At 38.1% G+C, this 22,469-nt stretch overlaps 1 protein-coding gene across 9 annotated transcripts in view; it reads right to left on the bottom strand.

Moving 5' to 3' along the window:
- BLTP1 (bridge-like lipid transfer protein family member 1) overlaps positions 1–22,231 on the bottom strand; it is a 210,978-nt gene extending 188,747 nt beyond the window's left edge. For all 9 annotated transcript variants that reach the window (XM_015139163.3, XM_015139167.3, XM_078002225.1 and 6 more), the window contains exons 1-5: positions 22,030–22,231; positions 20,501–20,587; positions 5,105–5,226; positions 2,371–2,487; positions 872–950 (exon numbers count right to left, since the gene is read on the bottom strand). In XM_015139163.3, the coding sequence (XP_014994649.3) occupies positions 872–950; positions 2,371–2,487; positions 5,105–5,201 (293 nt within the window). In that variant the 5' untranslated portion in view covers positions 5,202–5,226; positions 20,501–20,587; positions 22,030–22,231. The remainder of the gene's footprint in view (positions 1–871; positions 951–2,370; positions 2,488–5,104; positions 5,227–20,500; positions 20,588–22,029) is intronic.
- Between the last annotated feature and the right edge of the window lie 238 nt (positions 22,232–22,469).

The raw sequence follows: 22,469 nt of genomic DNA, 5'->3' as shown, positions 1-22,469 counted from the left end.
GAAGTGCTAACAGAAATGTTTTCCTTTTCAAATGATATTTTTTTAAATAAAAAATTAGATACCTAGGTCTACGAGAGAGGGAAAAGAATTATATAACAATAAGCCAAATCTTGAAAGAGGGATGTTAGCACACAAAAGGGAAACTTTTAAGGATGTTCCTTCATTTCTCAAAAATAACCTATCATGCCCCAAAGGGATGGACTTACAGTCTCTTAGCTTTTCACTTTTCACTTTTGATTTGGAAATAATTGTAGACTAGCATAGAAGTCTCCTATAGTTCTAAGTGAGGTGTGAGCATCACCAAACTCTAGCACCTCTCAATTAATTCAAAACTTTTGAACTCTACCTAAGTCACAAATTTTAAGAAAATCACAAAAACAGAGTAGGCTTTTCTTTCAAGACTTAAAGAAGAAGGAACATTTCAATCATATCCTTATTATATTCATATTTGTGTTTCCTTCTTCAAATAAAATTAGTTTCTAACAAATGCGAAACAATTCTACAAACGTATTATCTCTAATAAGGAGCTAATGGATGACAGCTACCAATATCTCTAAACCTTGCTGTATATAACAAATGACTACTATGAACTCTATGATATAAAATGATCAGGCAATTTGAAGGTTCACTTTCTCATCTAGAAATGAAAGTATTCATTTCTATAAACTGCTATTTTTATATTCTGCTAAATTAATCCACTGACAAAATATTTTAAAACATCAATTTACCAAGTATGATTTACTGGAAAAAAAATTTGATTTAGTTTTATTTGAAGAAGCAAGTCACATTAAATAAAATATCATAAAACATTTTAACAATATTTTTAAAGTATGTTTAACATGGGTCCTTTTTAATGTTTTAATTTTGTTACCTAATAGACATGTCTTCTGTAATGTAATAGATTTCACGAACCATGACTTTTCCAGAAAGAACAGAGAAAGAGAAGGAACCTATCACAGGAAAGAAAAAACAGCAGTTAATGCAACTGTTTTAACAGACATTAGGGGCCTTAAAGTTTAAAATAACATTAGCACTCAATTTATTCAATAAGCATCTCTTCTCATTTCCTTCCTGATACCCTTACAGCCTTACTGATTTTCCATCATTCTTTCCCCAATAAAACAAAAAGTGCCATACATATCATCACTATGAAGTAAGCTACTAAATAATCAGAAGAGGATATTAGTTTAAGTCACTGCCTCATATGGACAATTCCCTTAATTATGCACAGCCATTAAATAAACCCAAAGTAGTGACTAAGTCACCATTTTTCTTTAGTAACTTGAGTGACTGCAGGAACCAGCCATTGCCTCAAATTAATGGAAGACAATTTATGTTTGAAAGAAGTTTTATGTCGGCTAAGAGGTACTCAGTAAGGCAGGTTAGCATGGTTCTCTCCAGTCATCTCTCCCCACCCCTTTCTCCCATTGGTTTCGGGCTTTCAAAGCACATAGCTTCCTAATACACCCTCCTCCTATCTACCTGTAAATTTCCTACTTTTAAGTAGTCAAAAATTGAATTAATAAAGCAGGCCATAAAATGAAACACACAAGATGATTCTAACTTACATATTTTTAAAGTATGGGTTACTTTAAAAACAACCAAAACTACATTGAACATTAAAAACTTTCTTTTAACGGTGGACTCTCAAGAAATTTCTATTTCCATATTTTATACATATCCAAGTTTTTCAAATTCTTTTAATGAGCATCTTTTATAAGTTAAAAAAAAAAGTCAAAAAGTTACTATAGAAACACTTGAAGAAGTAATAAATAATGGAGTAAAGGACACAACCAAGTGGATATTATCATGAAGTCACGGAGTGCTGTGTGAGAGAAATTCCAGTTAGATTATTTTAACAATCATGAAACAAAGGTAAACTTCTAATGCTACTATCTGTTCATGAAATATAAATTTATAATACACATCTGCTATGGTTTGAATGTTTGTTCACTCTAAAAGTCATGTTGAAACTTAATTCTCAATGACGTGTTAGACGGGTGGGAAATCTGACTACAGTATTTGAGACATGAGAGCTTTGGGAAGTACTCAGGATTAAAGGAGGCCATGATGTTGGGGCATCAGTGGCTTTACAAGAGGAAAAAGAGACCTGAGCAAGCAAGCTCAGTCCCCTCACCATGTAACACTCTGTGCCACCTCAAGACTCTGCAGAGTCCCCACTGGCAAGAAGGTCCTCATCAGAGACAGCCCCTCAACTTTGGACTTCCCAGCCTCCAGAACTATAAGAAATAAATTGCTTCTCTTTATAAATGACCTAGTCTCAGGTATTCAGTTATAGCAACAGAAAATGGTAAGACAACATCTCAAGATTATAAGGAAGAAAAAAAGTCAGTGTTAACTCAAACTTACCAATATGGATATAGCCATGCTTGTATAATCTGTTAAGAACTAGTGTTAAAATAAGACCAACATTCCGGGAATTATAATACGTGAGGTAAATAATCCATCCACAGGACAAAATGGTAGCTGTTGGGAGGAAAAAAATCAGAAATAATAGGATTTACTTCTACATGGTAATGTGTCCTCTTACAATTTAATACTTGGAATTTTAAAACCAGAGGTTGATTATACTTTATCCAGCTTTCTTCCTCTTCATCATTCATTATCCAGAAAAGCATAAATTCCAATTGGATCCATTAAAGCAATGTTTCAAGTATGCCTGCTTTCCTTTCTGTTTACTTTATCACTTCTTCGTACTGTTTTAGTTATTAAACATTATGTAAAGATGTTCTGGGAGAAGAAAATTCATGTTTCTGAATATTCTGAAACAAATTCACCTTTATTGGGCCAAAAACTCATCTCATACACAAGTTCATTCCCAAGTTATTTCCTGAAACAAGCTATAGCTACTTGTAAAGGAAGAAAAGTAATGATTTTTAAAATCTCTGCTTTAAAAAAACCTTCTGCTTTTTAAAGGTATGCTTTAAGTAAAAGACATTGGAATTTAGTATAAAGCCATATTAAATAGGCCACCTGTAACTAGATATTTTGCTGTAATGAGTAAGACAGTAAGTTATGATGAATGTCATTGAATATGCTATAGTAAATGATATTCTAAATTTATTTTTTTCAATGAAAGTATATAGTTACTTGTAAAATTCATATTCTCAAAAAATCTAGTTCATGAATATACAAAAGGCAAAACACAGGAAAACATTGTTTTGATAATAAATTTGCTCTTACTTATCCTTTTCAAAAGTATTACTTCTAAATTATGAGAAAGTTATATAAAGCAACTTAACCTGTATAACCCTTTATTAACATCATATTAAGTCCTTAACTTTTAAACAATTATGTATTATAGATAAAGCAATCACTGAGAATCAACATAAAATACAATTCCCAGGGCAGCTTAGACTGATGGTAATAGCTTTGATGTAGTAAGTGCTATGATTTACCATTTAAAAAAAAAAAAATTCTAGAAAAAATATTTTGAAAAGTTATTTTGATGATATGCCATTATATCTGAAGTTTAAAGTCATTTTGTATAAATTTTTACTATAAATCATTGTGTCAACTGTAGGTTGTTATATGAGCCCTTCAGAATGGCAACAGGCATTTGCTGAGAAAATATGCTTTTAGTATTAAACAAGCCAGGAATTATAGTCTTTTCTTTTTTTTTCCCAATAAATAACTGTTTATTAAATGAAAAAAATGCAATAAGAACAATAGTCAGAATTGAGGTAAAGCAGATGGCCTGCATTTAAAAAACAGTCTTCCTAATCTTTCTACCACTTCAAGCATCACTTGGATCATCATTTTTTTGTTGCAAACTCCTGATGCAAAGTCGGTTATTCCCTGCTCGCTGGCAGTAAGAAACAAAGTGATATTATATAAACTTCCTTTTTCTTTCACTCAGATCTATTCACTGAGGTTCTTTTCAACTAGTTGTTTCCAATGAATTGTAGTCTTTTCATTATATCATGCCCCCCTACCCTCATAGTAAAACAGAGGGATTAAACAATTGCTCAATGTTTTTCTGCTTGTTACTATTGTTGTTGTTTTCTCAAAGAAAGGAAGTGTTTAGAACAGAAAAAATTCTGAAAAATTCGAGGTGACAGGAAAGGGAACAGACACTTCACCTCTATTCATACATATTCCTACCCACACCCTTGGGTGTCATGAAAGAAGCATAAGCAGCCCTTCAGGAAAAAATAAAAAATAAAAAAAATAAAAAATAAAATAAAAAAAACACCTGTGTAACCCTTATAAATTACTTAATCTTTAAGGGCCTCAGTTCCCCAACAGGGAATTAAAAGGAAAAGAACAAAAACCTACCTTTATAAAGCTACTCTGAGCATTAAGTGAAACAACATATGTACAACCTGGTATCTAGCACACAGAAGATGTTCAACAAATTATCATTACCCTTCCTTTCCTCTCTTACCCTTTCTAATTTCCTCTGTTTCCAATTCTTATGCCAAAATTAAAGTCAAATACCATTCTCCCATGAAAACTTCCAGAGCAGACACAGTCTACAATAATTTCACCCTTCCCTGGTATTATTTTTGTATTTGTCCCTTTCATTCATTCATATTCATTCATTCAGTCAGTCATATTTCCTTTCTCTCTCTGCTATTTAGAGTTATTTGTATATACCTAGAAAACTTCTAGATTGTACAAAAAAAATTAATAGCAGATCTCACTGAAAAGTGCATAAGGAGTGAGGAAAGAGATTAAAAGATTAGCATATAATTCTTTTACTATAAAAATAGAATTATTTTTACAGTAAAATTATATTTGAGGATTTATTATTTCTGTAACAAAACAAAAGTGTTTGTGTGCGTGTTGAGTCGAGAAGTAGGGAAGGTGACCTGAAACCGGAAAGATAAGCTAAGTGCAATGTTTTTCTTCTTTTTCCACTTCCCCTAAGTCAGATGAGAAGGCAGCCTAAGAAAAAGTAGAGCATTTCAGACCAGTTTCCAGAGCAAATGTTCAAGAAATATAAATAACAATCTTCCTTCCTAAAAATAAATAAATGGTAGTGTTAGTGTTCCAACTTCAGTCAACCACTGTTTAAAATCTGGCAGCTGTTAATCCATACTTAAAACACAATAAAGTAGAAGAAAAATATTCCACTCACCAACAAGGAGCCAAACAACATTGGAATTGTGTTCTGTAAGAAAATCTTCTAACTGAGTGATACTGGGGACAATACTCTCATTCTTCCTTTGATCCATTACTAAAGTTTTTCCAGAACAACATCTAAAGGCCAAAAGAGGTCAAAGGTTAAATTTACAATCAGAGGTTTATAAAATTGCAACAGAAATCATGAAGGGGAAAAAAGGGTGAATTTAATAAAGGTGATTAAATCACCTTTCTGTTTCTTTCAATGATGAGAATACAAAAATACAACAAAAATGCCCACATTTCTACTAAAATGTAAGAGAATGGATCATATCTGTAATGTCCTGATTTCATCATTCTAAATGTAAGCACTGACTAAGGTTCAATTACTATACTCTGGCTCAAAATAAGAGGAATGTGATTATTCTTTTTTTTTGAGACGGAGTTTTGCTCTTGTTGCCCAGGCTGGAGCGCAATAGCGCCATCTCGGCTCACTGCAACCTCTGCCTCCCAGGTTCAAGCAATTCTCCTGCCTCAGCCTCCTGAGTAGCTGGGGGGGATTACAGGCATGCGTCACCACACCTGGCTAATTTTGTATTTTTAGTAGAGACGGGGTTTCTCCATATTGGTCAGGCTGGTCTTGAACTCCTGACCTTAGGTGATCCACCCACCTCAGCCTCCCAAAGTGCTAGGATTACAGGCGTGAGCCACCGCACCCGGCGTGATTATTCTTTAATCAAAAGCATCTGAACAATCAGAAGTACTAGCCATCTACATTAAACAAATTCATCCAGACTTGTCCCAAAGCCACCACTTAATATTGTCATATTTGTATATTAAGTCAGATAAATCCCTCTTACCCTCCATCACCTCTATGTATTCCCCATTATTCCATGGGGAAACAAGCTTCCTAGTTCAGATTCACTCTAGGTAGTCAGAACAGTAAAAAGACCTCCTGCTATCAGATGCTTAAGATCAAGAAAAATTCACTGTAGAACTGTGACCCAACTTCTGACAAATATTTGTATGCATAAACATACGTGTGCATATACATATGTATATAGATATGGGTGTATTGTATATATGCACACACAGTAGTAGAATGAATATGAATATTGAGATGTACCAACAATAAAAAGGAAAAAGTTCATATTTTATGATCCAAGAAACAAGAAAATATTCCTTCATAATACCGTAGTAACATATGACTAACCCAACCTACTGATAACAAAATTATCTCATAATAAATCAGAAAGAGCAAAAAAGCTAGACTTAATCACAAAGAGACCTACACAGTTAATACTACTCTAAGACTAAACAGCAGAGATTTTTACAGATAACTACAAAAATAGCAAATTTTTTCTGCAGTAAAGAATATGGAAGGATAACTTTCTAATTGAAATTTTGTACATCTGACTTAACTTTCTAAACCGTTTTCTGTTTATTCACCACAACTCTTATCTTTGGACATCACAAAACAAGTTTAAAAATTGGATGAGGGACCGGGCGCGGTGGCTCAAGCCTGTAAATGTTATGAACATTTGCTGAGTGCTTACTATATGTACGTTACATATAGTAACTCATTTAATTCTCACAAGAACCCCTGAGATAGATATTATGGGTATTCCCATTTTACAACTGAGGAAACGGAAGAAAATTTAACTAAACACTTACTATGTACCAGGAACTAAGTGCTTTGTATGTAGTATTTCATTTAATGCTTTTAAAAAATAGCTATGGGCCGGGCGCGGTGGCTCAAGCCTGTAATCCCAGCACTTTGGGAGGCCGAGACGGGTGGATCACGAAGTCAGGAGATCGAGACCATCTTGGCTAACACGGTGAAACCCCGTCTCTACTAAAAAATACAAAAAACTAGCCGGGCGAGGTGGCGGGCGCCTGTAGTCCCAGCTACTCCGGAGGCTGAGGCAGGAGAATGGCGTGAACCCGGGAGGCGGAGCTTGCAGTGAGCTGAGATCCGGCCACTGCACTCCAGCCTGGGCTACAGAGCGAGACTCTGTCTCAAAAAAAAAAAATTGGATGAGGCCAGGAACCTATAATCCCAGTGCTTTGGGAGGCAAAGGTGGGAAGAACTCTTGAGGCCAGAAGTTGGAATCCAGCCTGGGTAACAGAGTGAGACCCCATCTCTGCCAAAAAAATAAAAATAAAAAACTAGCCATGCATGGTGGTGTGCACCTGTAGTCCCAGCTACTCAGGGCACTGGGGCAAGAGGATTGCTTGAGCCTAGGAGTTCAAGGTTACAGTGAGTTATGATCATGCTACTGCACTCCAGCCCAGTTGAGAGAGGGAGACCCCTTCTGAAATAAATAAATAAATAAGAATTGGATGAGACAACATTGCCAGACACAATCTACAACACATTATGAATCATATTTCTACATTGATTAAATCATATAATTTACAAAGGCAAATTAAACATCTCTTAAGAAAATAATAAAGAACTCAATAACAGAAGGTTTATTATTAATAGTGATATGAAAACCTAAAGGCAAAAGAGCTAGAGAAGATTAAGAAAATGTTTTCAGTTTACAATAATCCTTTTTTTCCTACAATGTAGAAACTGCATAAAAAATGTTCTTGTATTTTTCAAAGCTTTGAAAAATCCCTGTCAATCAGAACCTTAAAATTTGGGGGCTAACTTTACAACATGAGCTTTCTCTTTCTTCCCTCTTTTTTTTTTTTTTTTTAAACTTTTAAAAGGAAGCAAATACTTTGAAAAAAAAACTATCTTAAAAAATCTAAAACCAAATATTCACATATCACATAATGGTTTACATATCAAAAAACAACATATGTATCTATTTCATACTTATTTTTACCATTCTACAGATTGCTAGCCAGCACTAAGGAGGAAAAGACTCTAAGGGAAAGTTCCATGAGAGATATGTCCCAGCATTTAGGTCTCCATATAAAAAGGAAATCTGTTTCTATTCAAATCCAAGGGGAAATGATCTATCCACCAAAAAGACCTCATCTAAAATAATCATGACCCACCACTGTAACAAACCACAGTCAAAAAGAATGTGGAAAGAGGTTGTTTAGGCTGTAAAGACAGAAACCCCACAGTATCAAACAAGTTTCAATCAATATTTCCTGAATATTAGATTAATGCAAAGCCTTTAAGATAAATCAACACATAAAGGCTAAATATTTAAAAGAACATATTTTGAGCAAGTATAGAAATAAAGGCTAAGATTGAATAAGGCCCCTAAAGTAAGAAGTAGATATTCCGGTATAAAGAAAGTAAGGCAACACTAGACACAGAATCCAAACGAAAATGTTGTTATATGTTCAGCCACATGAAGTAGTGTATCGCCAATTCCTTAATAGTGAGAGACTGGAGATGGATATGGTAATCTATTGCAAAATCTTCATGGAGCAAATGGTGGAACAAAATACAAATTGGTTGTTTCCTCTTCCTCTACCCTTCGTGACAGTTCAATCTAAAAGTTGCAAGGTGAAGCAGAGTAAAGCATGCATCTGCACATGGGGAAGAGAGAGACAGGAGTCTCAGCGGCCTAGAGCAGGATGTCAGAGCCTGATATGAATAAATTAAGTATCCAATGGCATGATGGACAGGCTTGTGGAGTAGTGGCAGCACCTAAGGGTGTCAAAAACAGAGTGAGATGAGGAGCATACACTTGTAGGGAAGAAGTCAGGCATAGGATGCTGGAGCCTGAGTGGAAGGAGAAGAACATCCATGGCCAGCAGGGGCAGGAGGCGGCACAGGAGAAGCACCCAGCTTAAGGTTTCAGAGGCTGAGAGGAGTGAGAGCCTGAGCAGAGGGAAAAAAGCATCTACTCAGGAAGGCTGCCGGGCATAGGGTGTCAGAGCCCAAAAGAAAGGTCACAGATCCAAAATAGCTAAGTAGGGTTTCCATGCAGGAGAACAAGCTGAAAAGTATGTTGGACCAGAAATAGGATAAGGAGGACACACCTGGGAGATGAAGTAAATAAATATATTAAGGATAATGGGAACCATTATTACAATGTCTCACTGTTGGAGATATATAAAGGAAGAAAATTAGAATAAAACCTAAAATGGTAGATAAGAACTGGAGCTATGGCTTTCAACATAAATGGATACAGAAATAAATATAGCTGTAAATGTATTTATGTACTGTACTGTATATGTGCATGCATGTGTTCACTAACAGGTCCTGAGAGCAACACCACCTCAATAAAAAGGAGCAGAAAACTTTGTTTTGAAAAAGCCATTTTCTACTAAGAGGAAACAGGGTCCCTTGCAAAAGTGGCTGACTCCACAACTAAGGGACAGAAAGTAAAGATAAGCCTTGTTTTCCAGAAAGGAAAGAAGTACCCAAAGAATGATACGAACATGTCAAAAGGACACAGAAGCCAGCTTAAAGAGGCTCCCACTGGAAAAACCTGGGACAGACTAACATAAAAATAAATGATAGTAATGGATTACTACCCATTTAATAAAACAGGTATCTGAGGCAGGGCGCGGTGGCTCACGCCTGTAATCCCAGCACTCTGGGAGGCCAAGGTGGGCAGATCATGAGGTCAGGAGATCGAGACCATCCTGGCTAACATGGTGAAACCCTGTCTCTACTAAAAATACAAAAAATTAGCCGGGCATGGTGGCAGGAGCCTGTAGTCCCAGCTACTCTGGAGGCTGAGGCAGGAGAATGGCGTGAACCCGGGAAGCAGAGCTTGCAGTGAGCCGAGATCGCGCCACTGCACTCCAGCCTGGGTGACAAAGCGAGACTTCGTCTCAAAAACAAACAAAAAAAAACAGGTATCTGAGTCCATAGCAATATAATCAAATGTTGATGGCTAACAATACAGTCACATCAAAATAACTCTTCCCCCACCCCCAAAAAAAATACTTATTAATGACAAAGGGGAAAAGAGGAACTTGGAGAAAGGCAAGTTAAGTGATCAATGTAAATACCAGCAGCAATAGGATAAGTCAAAACTGTGAGCCTCTTAATAGAAGAACACAGTCTCACTTCTGTGATATTCCTGCCAAAGATGCATATAGCTTGAATCTAATCTAATCAGTGGAAAGAGATTCTGGGGGAAGGAGAAGCAGCAGCAAAACCAGACTTTCACTTTATTTTGGGCACTCACATATTGTTTGTTTTACAACTGGCATGTAATATTTCCATAATTTAAAAAGAAAAAGACAAAGTGATGGTTGGAGGACAGGATGCTGTAGTTGGGAAAACAGCTTTTTTTTGCCTAAGCATACATTTCTTGGCCTCTCCTTAAACCGTGGCCAAGGTATAGGTGTCTCCCAATCCCAAAATTCTAATCTAGTCATCTGTAACTCTATAATCACATCTTTCTATGGTTCTTAAATATTTGTATTCTGTAATTAAAATGCAGATACTCACTAAGCAATATCAAACTCAGAGGCCTTCACGTAAACTCAGAAATATCAGTTAATACCTTAGCAAGAATTATTTGATATGATAGCCTTGAGTGTAAAATGAAAAGAGGAATGCCTACAATGTTCTAGAATTGCAGGGAGGGGAGGAGACAGCTACAAATAAGGAAGTGGATACAGAACACTAAATAAAACAAAAGAGATGAGAGAAAGTGAGAAAGAGAAGGCAGTTATTATGGAACAACAGTAGAATCAAAAGATGCTGCTTCAGACTGTATTGTTCCAGAAGCAGATCACTATATGGATTAAAAGCATAGACTCTATGCCATGCTTCACCTGGGTTCAAATGTCAGTTCTGAAATTATAGCTGTGTGATTGTGGGCAAAATACCTAACCTTTCTGTACTCTGTTTCCTCATGTGTAAAGTGAGGACACCAACAGTACCTATCTCATAGAGTTACGGTGTGAAAATTGGTAAGTTGATATATGTAAAGCATTTAGAATTTCTGGTACATCATAGATACTGAATTGTACAAATGTTTGCTATTGGCGGCCAATGCTATTGGTGTCTTGCCCATATACTGCTGGCACTCACCTCTACACAGGAAACCTGCTCATTCTGAACACCTGTGACACCCTGCTGAGGGCTGCTTTCTGACTGCAAGGACACATTCAGCTTGCACTCCAGGGACAAACTAGAAATGCCAGAGGGTTAACGTCAATTATGGCTAGGAAGTTGGTGGATGTAACACTCAAATTGTCCTTGCTCTTGGTTTGGGACAACTCCAAGGGTAGTTTATTTGATGTCTGAGAATCGCCAACGTGAGTTCCAGGTGCCCACAGTGGTAACTGCCAGAATAATGCCCTTTATCCACTTCTATCCCTTTCTTTTCTTCCTTCCCCACTCCTACCAGTGTTTCCTATGATCATTTCCCAATAAACTATATTCCCTTGAATCTTTATCCCAGGTTTGTTTCTGGGGAAACCCAAAACAAGGCACTGTGTTTTTATTATTTATAACTAGGCCTATCAAATCTAAGGACAATTTTCTTTACAAGAAACATGACTGTGTGCTTTAGAAGAAACCATGAAACCCAATGATTGAAAGCACACAATAGTTAATATATAAGATTTTTAAAATCTCAATCCAGAGCATACATATGTGCAGGAACTAGCTTTTGACAGAAAGAGGAACATTTCTTTTATCAGAACAGGAAGAACAGATGAAAGAATGAACCCAAATGCAAAGAGATTCTGTAGAGAAAAAATGACAGACTCTGATTGCTTCCACATATTTTTAAAGTATGAGTCAAGTTCATATTTATTTAAAAACATTTTTATTTCGTCCTTTTTCTTCTTATTACTCCCAGTTTTTTTGTTGTTGTTGTTGTTATAACCCCATTACCTTCTACTGTCCCTTTTCCCCTTCTATTTTTCTTAACATTTAATTTGTGGAATAACAGCTAGCAGAAGGATGACCGTAGGGTGACAGCTGAAAGGAATTAAGGATGCGAGAACTTTCGTCACCACAGCTTGACCCAAATCCCCCAATTCCACCCCATCTCAGCAAGATTTGATTAACTCAAAGAAGGAGAGTTGGAAAGAACTGGTTGATTACAATTTGCCCAATTCCCATCTGTGAACCTGCCCACAGATCCTCAAGAAAGCTCAGTGCACTGGTTAATCCCCTTCCACGGCTTCATGGCTCCTCTAAAACAAATATCCCATAAGTTGAACAGAACTGTGTGAAATAAGGTTTCCTTTATCAGGCTTAAGCTTGAATATGTCCATACAACATTACTTACCACTTGAGAAGACCTAGCTGTGAAGAGCCACAGCTTACCCTGGCACTGTCATGGCAAAGTATATTTGATTTTAATTATTTGGAGCAACACAGGAAGTGTAATATAACCTTTTTTTTATATGTTTTTGCTTATCCATTCAATAAATATTTATTGGGCTTAAAAAGTCTACCACACAACTCAGAAATTCTGAGTATTAAGTGTAAGATTTAGAATATTCATAATCTTTAGAAGAATGTCTAACGATATAGAAAATTCTAAATAAATGCTGCCTGAATGACTACCTGTCTCTTAGTACTTATCACACTGTATTGTAATTATCAGTTTAGAAATGTATCTCCCCCACTAATAGCTGCTCCTTAAGGATGAGCTTGCCCTACTCATTTGGGTATCCAATACTCAACAAAGTTCCTGGCATTGAGCAGTCTTTCAATAAATATTTGCTTCATAAATGAATGAAATAAATGCATCGTTATAAAAAATACATCATTATGAGCTATTGTCAAAGACAGGCAAGTATTTCCAATGTATTCAGGGCCAAAGACACTCCTAAATGATCTTTTATACCCTCAAGAAAATTTGGTTCACTGGTTGGGTGTTGTGGCTTACACGTGTAATCCCAGCACTTTGGGAGGCTGAAATGGGTGGATCACTTGAGCCCAGGAGACCAGCCTGGGTAACATGGCGAAACCCTGTCTCTACAAAAAAATATAAAAACTAGCTGGGTGTGGTGGAAAGCACCTGTAGTTCCACCTACTGGAGAGGCTGAGATGGGAAGGACACTTAAGCCTGGAAGGTCAAGGCTACAGTGAGCTATGATTGCGCCACTGCATGACAGCCTGGGTGACACAGCAAGACCCTGTCTCAAAAAAAAAGAAAAGAAAAAAGAAAAACTGGTTCTCATTTGCTAGAGCTAAGAAGAGATCTCAATACAGTATTTCTTGCCCACTCCCTACAACCGGCCTGCCAAAAAAAAGTAAAGAAACAGAATATTCAATATTTTAACAACCCAATTCCAAATACAACAAAAATGAAAAGAAAAATTTTAATCATACCCAAATCCCTCATGCAACAATGAAATCACAATCTTTGGACCTAAGCTATTCACAAATCTTCAGACCATTATATTAAAGTCTTCTGGATTTAATCATAGTTTTTTAAGGGTTGTAAAATAAACCAACTTTAGAGCTCTCCTTTGAACTCCACCAACATACACTCTCTTCATCACCAAGATTAAGTACCTGTTAGCACACAGTACCATTACCGTATACAAGAAATTCTGTGAATTATGTACTCTGTACAATCACATTTCTATACTGCTTTCTACATTTACTGATCAATATTAAACGTTGCAGAGCAAACGCTTAACTTGAAAACTTTTAACTGTTTGGTTTCTGCACATATGTAACAAATCATCTTCAGATAATTTGTGTAGGGTTACCAAGTTTAAAGACATTTATCTCCTTCTTAACAATTAAAACACCAAGTCATTGATCCAAATAGCTCAGTAAATACCAAAACAAAAGATCTGCCTGAATAGATTGTTTATGTTTCCCATGGCCTAAGGAGATCCCAAAACAAAAGTAAAATACAAGTCAGATCATACAACATTTTTATTCAAACTAAAGTTTCAAGGAGTGTTTAATTCATGTAAACTATTTCTAAAGTGACAAAAATGATCAAGGCACTAACCAAGCCTCAGGTAGATGGCCTGGAACTAATGACTTTGTCAAGTTCCTTCCAACTCTATGATGCTACACAGATAAAGTATACAAAATATGTGTCTACGGCAATTGAATATCTCACTTAAAATAATTATGTAAACTTTATACATTTAAGATAGTATTGGAATGTATAAAAAGGTTGGCATTACCCATTACATGTACAGTGATTTGTAGGGCCCTCTCTGCTTAAAAATTGCTCCCATCATGATACAAGGCCTAAAATTACACCATCCATTTAGTTAAATAGAATGCTAACCAATACTTTTACGAATGCAAAGATATCTTAATGGGATTTCAATAATATCTACCATTCATGATTACCATGTGGCATTAGTGTAAATTGATTCATTAGAGTACTTTTCTCATTCAGAAGCAGGACGTATGAATATCCCAAAAAGCCTAAGATTCCTAAAGATGGGGAAAATCTTCAAAACGAGATGGGCAACAAATGCAAACTTAGCCTCCTTAACAATTCTGGCCAGGGTCAGCATCTTTGTGCACATAAATCAAAATTATATAATGTCCTATTCTGTTTATTCAAATGCAGACAAAATAAACAATTATTCTCTTAGGTAAAATAGATTAGGTATAATCCTTACTACCTAGGAAGGGTCACTCCAGGTCCTTTTCAGTCCCAGGATTCTATACACAACACAATTTCACCTGTTAACTAGTTCTGAAGCCCAATAGAATTATGTGGTAAAATAACATTCAATCAGAAATGATAGAAATTGTCTGGTATCTTAGAAATAGAGTAGGCTTTAAAACCAGGTTTGAAATGGAAAGCTGGCTTCATCCCTTTTATACTTTTGTTAGCTGTGAGCAAGCTACTGAATCTCTTTGAGCCTGTTTCCAAATAGTAGGATGGTCATCTCTTCCTTGAAGAGATGCTGAAGGTATTAAAAACATAAAGCAAACATAAAATTCATTGCACAGCACTTGACAAAAAACATTATAGCAGTAGTAGCTAAGCTACTTTTATTAATATTCTTAAAGAAAAAAATTAATTCAACAAAAAAAGTGAAAGCTAAAAAACAATAAAGTGCATGGCAGTAAACGATTAAAATGCATTTCATGCCTTACAATAAGTAAAAAATAATTTTTTTTTTTTTTTTTGAGACAGAGTCTCTCTCTGTCACCTAGGCTGGAGTGCAGTGGCACGATCTGGCTCACTGCAACCTCCGCCTCCCGGGTCCAAGCAATTCTCCCGCCTCAGCCTCCTGAGTAGCTGGGACCACAGGCACCCACCACCATGTCCGGCTAATTTTTTGTATTTTTAGTAGAGACAGGGTTTCACTGTGTTAGCCAGGATGGTCTTGATCTCCTGACCTGGTGATCCACCTGCCTCAGCCTCCCAAAGTGCTGGGATTACAGGCATGAGCCACTGTGCCCAGCCGAAAAACATTTAATAACAGGATTTATATTTATAACCAAAAGAAATTAGTTGCCACAAATAACAATCAAGAAAGTACCAATATTAATAACATAGTTCCACAAGTACTAGTTAGCATGATTCTTAGAAGAAATTCAAATACCAGGCAAAAGAAATATTCAGGGTATGGCAACTGATGATCCAAACACTATAACGAAACAAACATAATTTTTAATATCATAATCTATGCTACAAAAATGATTCTTCATGTTTATACATGGAAGAACTCTGAACATCTAAGAAGTCATATCGTCCAACTAAAAATGCTGTATTTTACCAAACCTCACCTCCATAGTCAGAAATTTATGCTAGTTCACCTAAATACTTATCAAAAAATTTTTTTCAAAAACTTTTTTTTTTTGAAACAGTCTCGCTGTGTCACCTAGTCTGGAGTACAGTGGCACAATCTCGGCTCACTGCAAGCCCCTCCTCCCGGGTTCACGCCATTCTCCTGCCTCAGCCTCCCGAGTAGCTGGGACTACAGGTGCCCACCACCACACCTGGCTAATTTTGTTTTCATATTTTTAGTAGAGACAGGGTTTCACTGTGTTAGCCAGGATGGTCTCGATCTCTTGACCCTGTAATCCACCCGCCTCAGCCTCCCAAAGTGCTGGGATTACAGGCGTGAGCCACTGTGCCCGGCCTCAAAAACTTAAAAAGCTGTAGAAAGGCCGGGCGCGGTGGCTCAAGCCTGTAATCCCAGCACTTTGGGAGGCCGAGACGGGCGGATCACGAGGTCAGGAGATCGAGACCATCCTGGCTAACACGGTGAAACCCCGTCTCTACTAAAAATACAAAAAACTAGCCGGGCGAGGTGGCGGGCGCCTGTAGTCCCAGCTACTCCGGAGGCTGAGGCAGGAGAATGGCGTAAACCCGGGAGGCGGAGCTTGCAGTGAGCTGAGATCTGGCCACTGCACTCCAGCCCGGGCTACAGAGCAAGACTCCGTCTCAAAAAAAAAAAAAAAAAAAAGCTGTAGAAAACGTATCAACTAAGAGGGTAGAGACAGCTAACTACAATCTCTCTAAATCTAGAAGAAATCATGACTTTTAAATATTATCTACTTTTAATAGTAATACTTTAGTGGTAATTACTACCTTCAACATACTCCTTAATATGGTGAGCGATACAAAGAGATCAATAGAAATTACCATGAATGAAAGGGGTAGTCCCCATACCATAAATTAATTAGTTATAGGGCTTCATTTATGCTTTTTTCCTATTGGCTGACAAACATATTCTGTAAGTTTCTTTTAATCAACAATTCAATTTCTCACTTCCATGTTTATTTAAAATATTCTAAAACACAAAATAACACTAAAATCCTAGCATCAACAAAGACAAATTCTAAAGGATTTTTTGAAATAAAACTATTTCTTTTTTCCTATGTAGCATTTAGGCTTTTCTTGTATCTTCCAGTCTTAAGCCACTTGGGTCAGGAACCCTCACCTGATATATACTCAAACTACCCACCCAAAAAAACAGGGACTTGGGAGACAGGGACGGGGAAAATGGTCACATGTGTTTACCAACACTCTCATCATATCAAGTTCAAAGAAAATATTTTTTCAATTAGAGTGTTGCTAGGGAGAGAGCCAAATGGATCCACATAATAGCCAATTCCTGTGAACCAAGAAAATCACTATAATTGAAATTGAACTTTTATGTGACTATGACAAAAAAAGCTGTTGGTCTCCATCCAGCAGCTAAACTAGTGAGCCATCATGGAATTAAACCCTCCAGCCCCAGTTGAGCCCCTAGATCAGGGGTCCCCAACCCTCAAGCCACAGACTGCTACTGGTCTGTGGCCTGGTAGCAACTAGACCACACAGCCGGAGGTGAGTGAGGATTACCACCTGAGCTCTACCTCCTGTCAGATCAGCGGGTGACATTATTCTCATAGGGGCGCAAACCCAGCTGTGAACTGCACCTGTGAGGGATTTAGGTTGTGCACTCCTTAAGAGAATCTAATGCCTGATGATCTGAGGTGGAACAGCTTCATCCTGAAACCATCCCCCCATCAACCCCACCCATCGGGTGGATGGAAAAGTTGTCTTCTATGAAACTGGTCCCTAGTGCCAAAAAGGTTGAGGACCACTACCCTGGATAACTAAAGTCCCAGCCTACATCTTTGCTGCATCCTCCTCAAAGACCCTGAGCCAGAAGCACCCAGTTTAGTTAATTCCCAAATTTTTGATCCACAGAAATTGAGATAATAAATTTTTATCAGTTTAAACCCCTAAGTTCTGGGACAATTTGTTATTTAGCCATAGACACTAATACAAAGTATGAGAAGGGTAATTTTGCAAGAGATCTTCAAGGTATCTCTAACCTGATGATTCATATATGTCATCTTAAGCTAAACCACTTCACTCTCCTCCTCCTCCCTACTAAAAGATCAGGAGTCAGCAATGCCACACCAAGAAGGCTACCAATAACAAGAGTGAACTCTTTCCTCTTTCTACCATAAGTCAGAGTCTCCTGCATAAACTTTGTAGAGTAACCCTTTACCCTGCCTCCTACAAATTTATCTGTATACATAATCATCATCACCTCCTTCCTTCCCTTCCTTCCTGTCTCAGTAAGAAGTCTATCTAAAGTACCCTTGACCTGAACCCTTGTATTACATCCTTTCCAGTTCGTTCAGGGACTCTGCTTCACCAATTATTTTGCCTCATTCCTCTATCTTCCAATTTTCTTTCTGATGACTCTTTATCTTCAGCAAATAAACATGTGCTTATATCCCTTATATCTTAAAAAACAAACCTTCTCTCAAACTCATAGCTTTAGCTATCTCCTCTACTCCATTTACAACTAAACTTTCTGAAATAGTAAATGACATTAGCTATTTCAACATCCATATCCCTTACCCAGTGTGAATTAGCTTTACTTGTAAAACTGCTCTTGCTCGGGTCATCAACAATTTCTTAAGTGATATGTCCAATGGATACTTTAGTTGTCCTCACCTTATTTGATGTCTATAGATGTCTAATATTCATTCCTTTTCTCTAAACTTGGTTCTTCCACTGACTTTTGTGACTCTCTTGCCCAATCTTACTTCCCTGCCCACTCCTTTGAGGCGTATTTTTCTTCAGCCTCACCCTTAAATGCTGTTGTTCTCCATCCTCATTTCTCTTCTATTTTCACTCTACATTTTCCCATGAGTGATTTCATCCATTGCCATTGCTTTTAACTAACTTTAAATTTTGACTCCAAAATTTACATCTCAAGCTGGGTATTCTGCTTAACTCAGATCCATATATACAACTGCCTAATGACATTTCTTAGAAGTCACAGATGCCTCAGATTTAATGGATCAAACTGAACTCATCTCCAATCATGTTCCCCAATCTACTGCTCTTCCTATACGTCCTACCTCAGTAAAGGGCCCCAGAATCTACTCAGCTTCCCAAACCAGAGAATTCATTCTAAGCATCCCAAAAGTATTTATTAAACATTAATATATGCATAAAGATGATGGTGGCTAGAAATTACCCTGACTTCATTTTCCCTCAAGCCCACTAAATCCTATCCATCTACCTCCTTTACATCTATTAAATCCATCTCCATTTCTTAATTCCAATTTGCACTGTAGTTCTCATTTCCCACCTGGATAATTATAATAGCCTCTAACTGGTCACCAGTTTTCAAAGCTCACCTCCCTCCAATTCATCACCTAAACAGTTCCCTATCTGACCATGTATCTTCTATATAAGCTCCTCAAATTTTTCTCAAATTAAAATATTAATTTTGCTAAGTTCCCATAAAAATTTAAAATTCTGTCACTATCTTTAACATGAAATACAGTATGCTAAAATAAAGTCTACAAAAATCCTAGTTTCACCAGGCACAGTGGCTTACACCTGTAATCCCACCACTTAGGGAAGCCGAGGCGGGTGGATCACTTGAGATCAGAATTCGAGACAAGCCTGGCCAACATGGTGTAACCCGGTCTCTACTAAAAATACAAAAATTGGCCAGGCGTTGTGGCATATGCCTGTAATCCCAGCTACTCAGGAGCTTGAGGCATGAGAATTACTTGAACCCAGGAGGCACAGGTTGCAGTGAGAAGAGATTGCACCACTGCACTCCAGCCTGGGAGGCAGAGTGAAATTGTGTCTCAAAAAAAAAACAAAAAACAAAAAAACAAAAAAAAAACCCTAGTTTCCCACTGTACATTAAGGCAGCACTCATACAGAATCCTGCTTTACCAACTAAAATAATACGAAATTTTTTATTATAAATACACTTACTATATGAGTAATGCTCACTTCCTAGTCTTCTACATAAACCAAAAACATACTTGCTTATCAAATAAAGAAAATATATCAGTTCACAAAAATGTTACCTTCTAAGAGAAAATGCACTACTGTAGCGCTCTCCAGGGCCATGAAGACCATTACTCTATTACCGGAAGCCTGGATGTCTGACATATGATACTCAATAGCTAGTTATGAAATGAATTACAATGCTTCTTAATCATCTTTGATCATGTCTTCTATTATTCTCTGTAGAACTCATAAAAAAAACCTTGAGTTCAGCCATACACAATATTCTATGAAAAACAAACCAAAAGTCAACTACTTTTCTTCATTTTCTCAATTTCTTATTAAAAACACTTTACAAACATAGGCAGATTAAAGAGCAGGCAAAAGAGAGAACAGAATTTTGACACCTGTTAAGCAAAGGATTTCCTTGCTTTCTCCTGCCAGTGCACAGGTTAAGCACATGAGTTAATTGTCAATCAGGTATCAATAGCTCAAAAGTCAAGTAAAATGATTAACAGATTACATTACATATCACCACCACCCCACCCCCATTCCCCAGCAATATAGGCAGATTAAACCACAACTGAAAAAGAAAGTCAGAAGACCTAGCTACTTGGGAGGCTGAGGCAGAAGAATGGCGTGAACCCGGCAGGCGGAGCTTGCAGTGAGCCGAGATGGCGCCACTGCACTCCAGCCTGGGCGAAAGAGAGAGCGAGACTCCGTCTCAAAAAAAAAAAAAAAAGAAAGTCAGAAGATTTTTCTCTGAGCTTTAACTGAAAATTTGACCTTTTTAAAACTTAGCCAAAAATACTTACCCACGTTTTTATTTCCAGAGTTTGCAACGTTCTGTTTTTCCTTCTCCTTTTCTTCAGAAGGCCTTTCTGCAGCGTTTCATCTTAAACCTGGAAAGAATGGCATTTTAACCAATTATACAAGGTATTCTGGCTTTATGGGCAGCATAACTATTTCGGATTATATGATTTGGTTACTTAATCATGCACAAACAGGAGGAAACTCTTTTAGTCCAATATTACGTTTCCTTGTTTAAAGTTTCCAAACAAGAAATACGCCTAAGTATAAAATAAGACTACAACTTCCAAATTAAAGCCTTCCAAAGGTCCCAAAACCACTGTACTTAAGAGCATGAGTTTGGTAATCCAAGGTCCTAGAGATCAAATCCTATGTTTAAAACATACTCAAAATGTGACATTGAAAAAGTTTCTATCAAACTGTTGGGTCCTTGCTGGCAGAAACAGTGCCATAATGTCCTTCCTGGCATACTTTTTATCAAATGAAAATCCTGCAAAATCACAGGGTGCTTGGGAGTTGGTATGGCATACTGACTAAGGGACTGCAAACGAGTCAGATTACCTGGTTTCAGACACAGCTCTGACTTTGAACATGTTACTTTGTAGGTCTATTCTGTTCTTTCATCTAGAAAATGGGAATAGTAGACTTTACATTATAGGATTGTTATGATTAAATGTGATAATATATGCACATAATTATATGTACCACTCAAGAGTTACAAAACAAAGTATTCTGGGTATTCATCTATTTTTATACTTTGTATATTTAACTTGGAATAAAACAAGTTCATTGCTATGCACAGGGTGAAAGCAGCAACCACTAAACTGGTTGAAACTTACAGGCGCTTAGACTGTTATAAAGTCCATGATTTCCTTAAAGAGGAAATTTACATGAACTTTTACCTTTAACAAACGTCAACACTAAGGCCAAGAGGAAGGTAAAAAAATGACAACAACAAATACTCTCCGGAAGGAAAATCAACTTCTCTTCACCTTCCTTTGACCAATAGGAAATTCTGCTGAAACGTACTCTTCCAGAGTGCAGTGCAGCAAGCACCAATTCAGAATACAAAACACATCAATCCTGGAGAAGAAAGCGGGGGTTGTTCCAAGGTTTCCCCACCCTCGGTCAACCGACCCTATATTAAGCAGCATGGGGTCTACCACAACCCAGTGCAGCTGGCAAGGCTGAAGTCCGAGCCTGCGGGTGCACGGTCCTGGTCCTTCCCGCCGAGTCCACACACCAGCAAGTGGAGCACCTTACCATCACCCGCAGGAACCGCTCCTGAATCAAAGTCCCCAGCCATCCGACTGTCATGGCCCTTCCAGACTTTCTCACTGACCTCCAACCCCCGGTCTATAGGTGCCAGCCCTGCAGGTAATGATGGCAAAGGAATATGACAGAGTGGCCGCCGCAGCAGGCAGCCACGACGAAGCCAAAGCTCTCGGACTCCAACCAGGTTGATCGAGTTCCAGAGACACTGGAAAAACGGGCTGACGACCTCAACCCCGCCTGGCCCGGCCCATCCCCTCACCTGGGCGTGTGCCACTGCAGCCCCAAATCCCTCTGGCCTCTCTGCCCGGAACGCCGAGGGCCTTGGGCGGCAGCAGGGGCGGCGGCGGCAGCAGCACCGAGCCGGATGCAGCCTACGAAGCTCTGCCGGTGCCCACACCCTCTAGCCCCGCCGCCCGGGCCCGCCGCCCCGGTCCAGACCCTGGCCGCAGCCACCGACACCCAAGGGGGCGGAGGAGGAGGGGAGGGGACCCAACCGAGGCCGGGCGGCACTGCGCCTGCGTCAGGCAGTAACGTCACACGCCAGCGTCGCCGGCGCCTCGAGGTACGCCACTCAAGCCCTGCCCAGGAATCCGAAGGCGTCCCGCCCCATTTCCTCCTCCCCAGGCTGCAGACGGAGCCAGAACGCTGAATTTGAAAGTCACTTTGCTACCCTAACAATCCAAAGGAAAAGTTAGTGCC

This window comes from Macaca mulatta, chromosome 5 (genome assembly GCF_049350105.2).
Source record: "Macaca mulatta isolate MMU2019108-1 chromosome 5, T2T-MMU8v2.0, whole genome shotgun sequence".
NCBI lineage: Eukaryota > Metazoa > Chordata > Mammalia > Primates > Cercopithecidae > Macaca > Macaca mulatta.
This window is presented reverse-complemented; position numbering and strand designations above follow the sequence as displayed.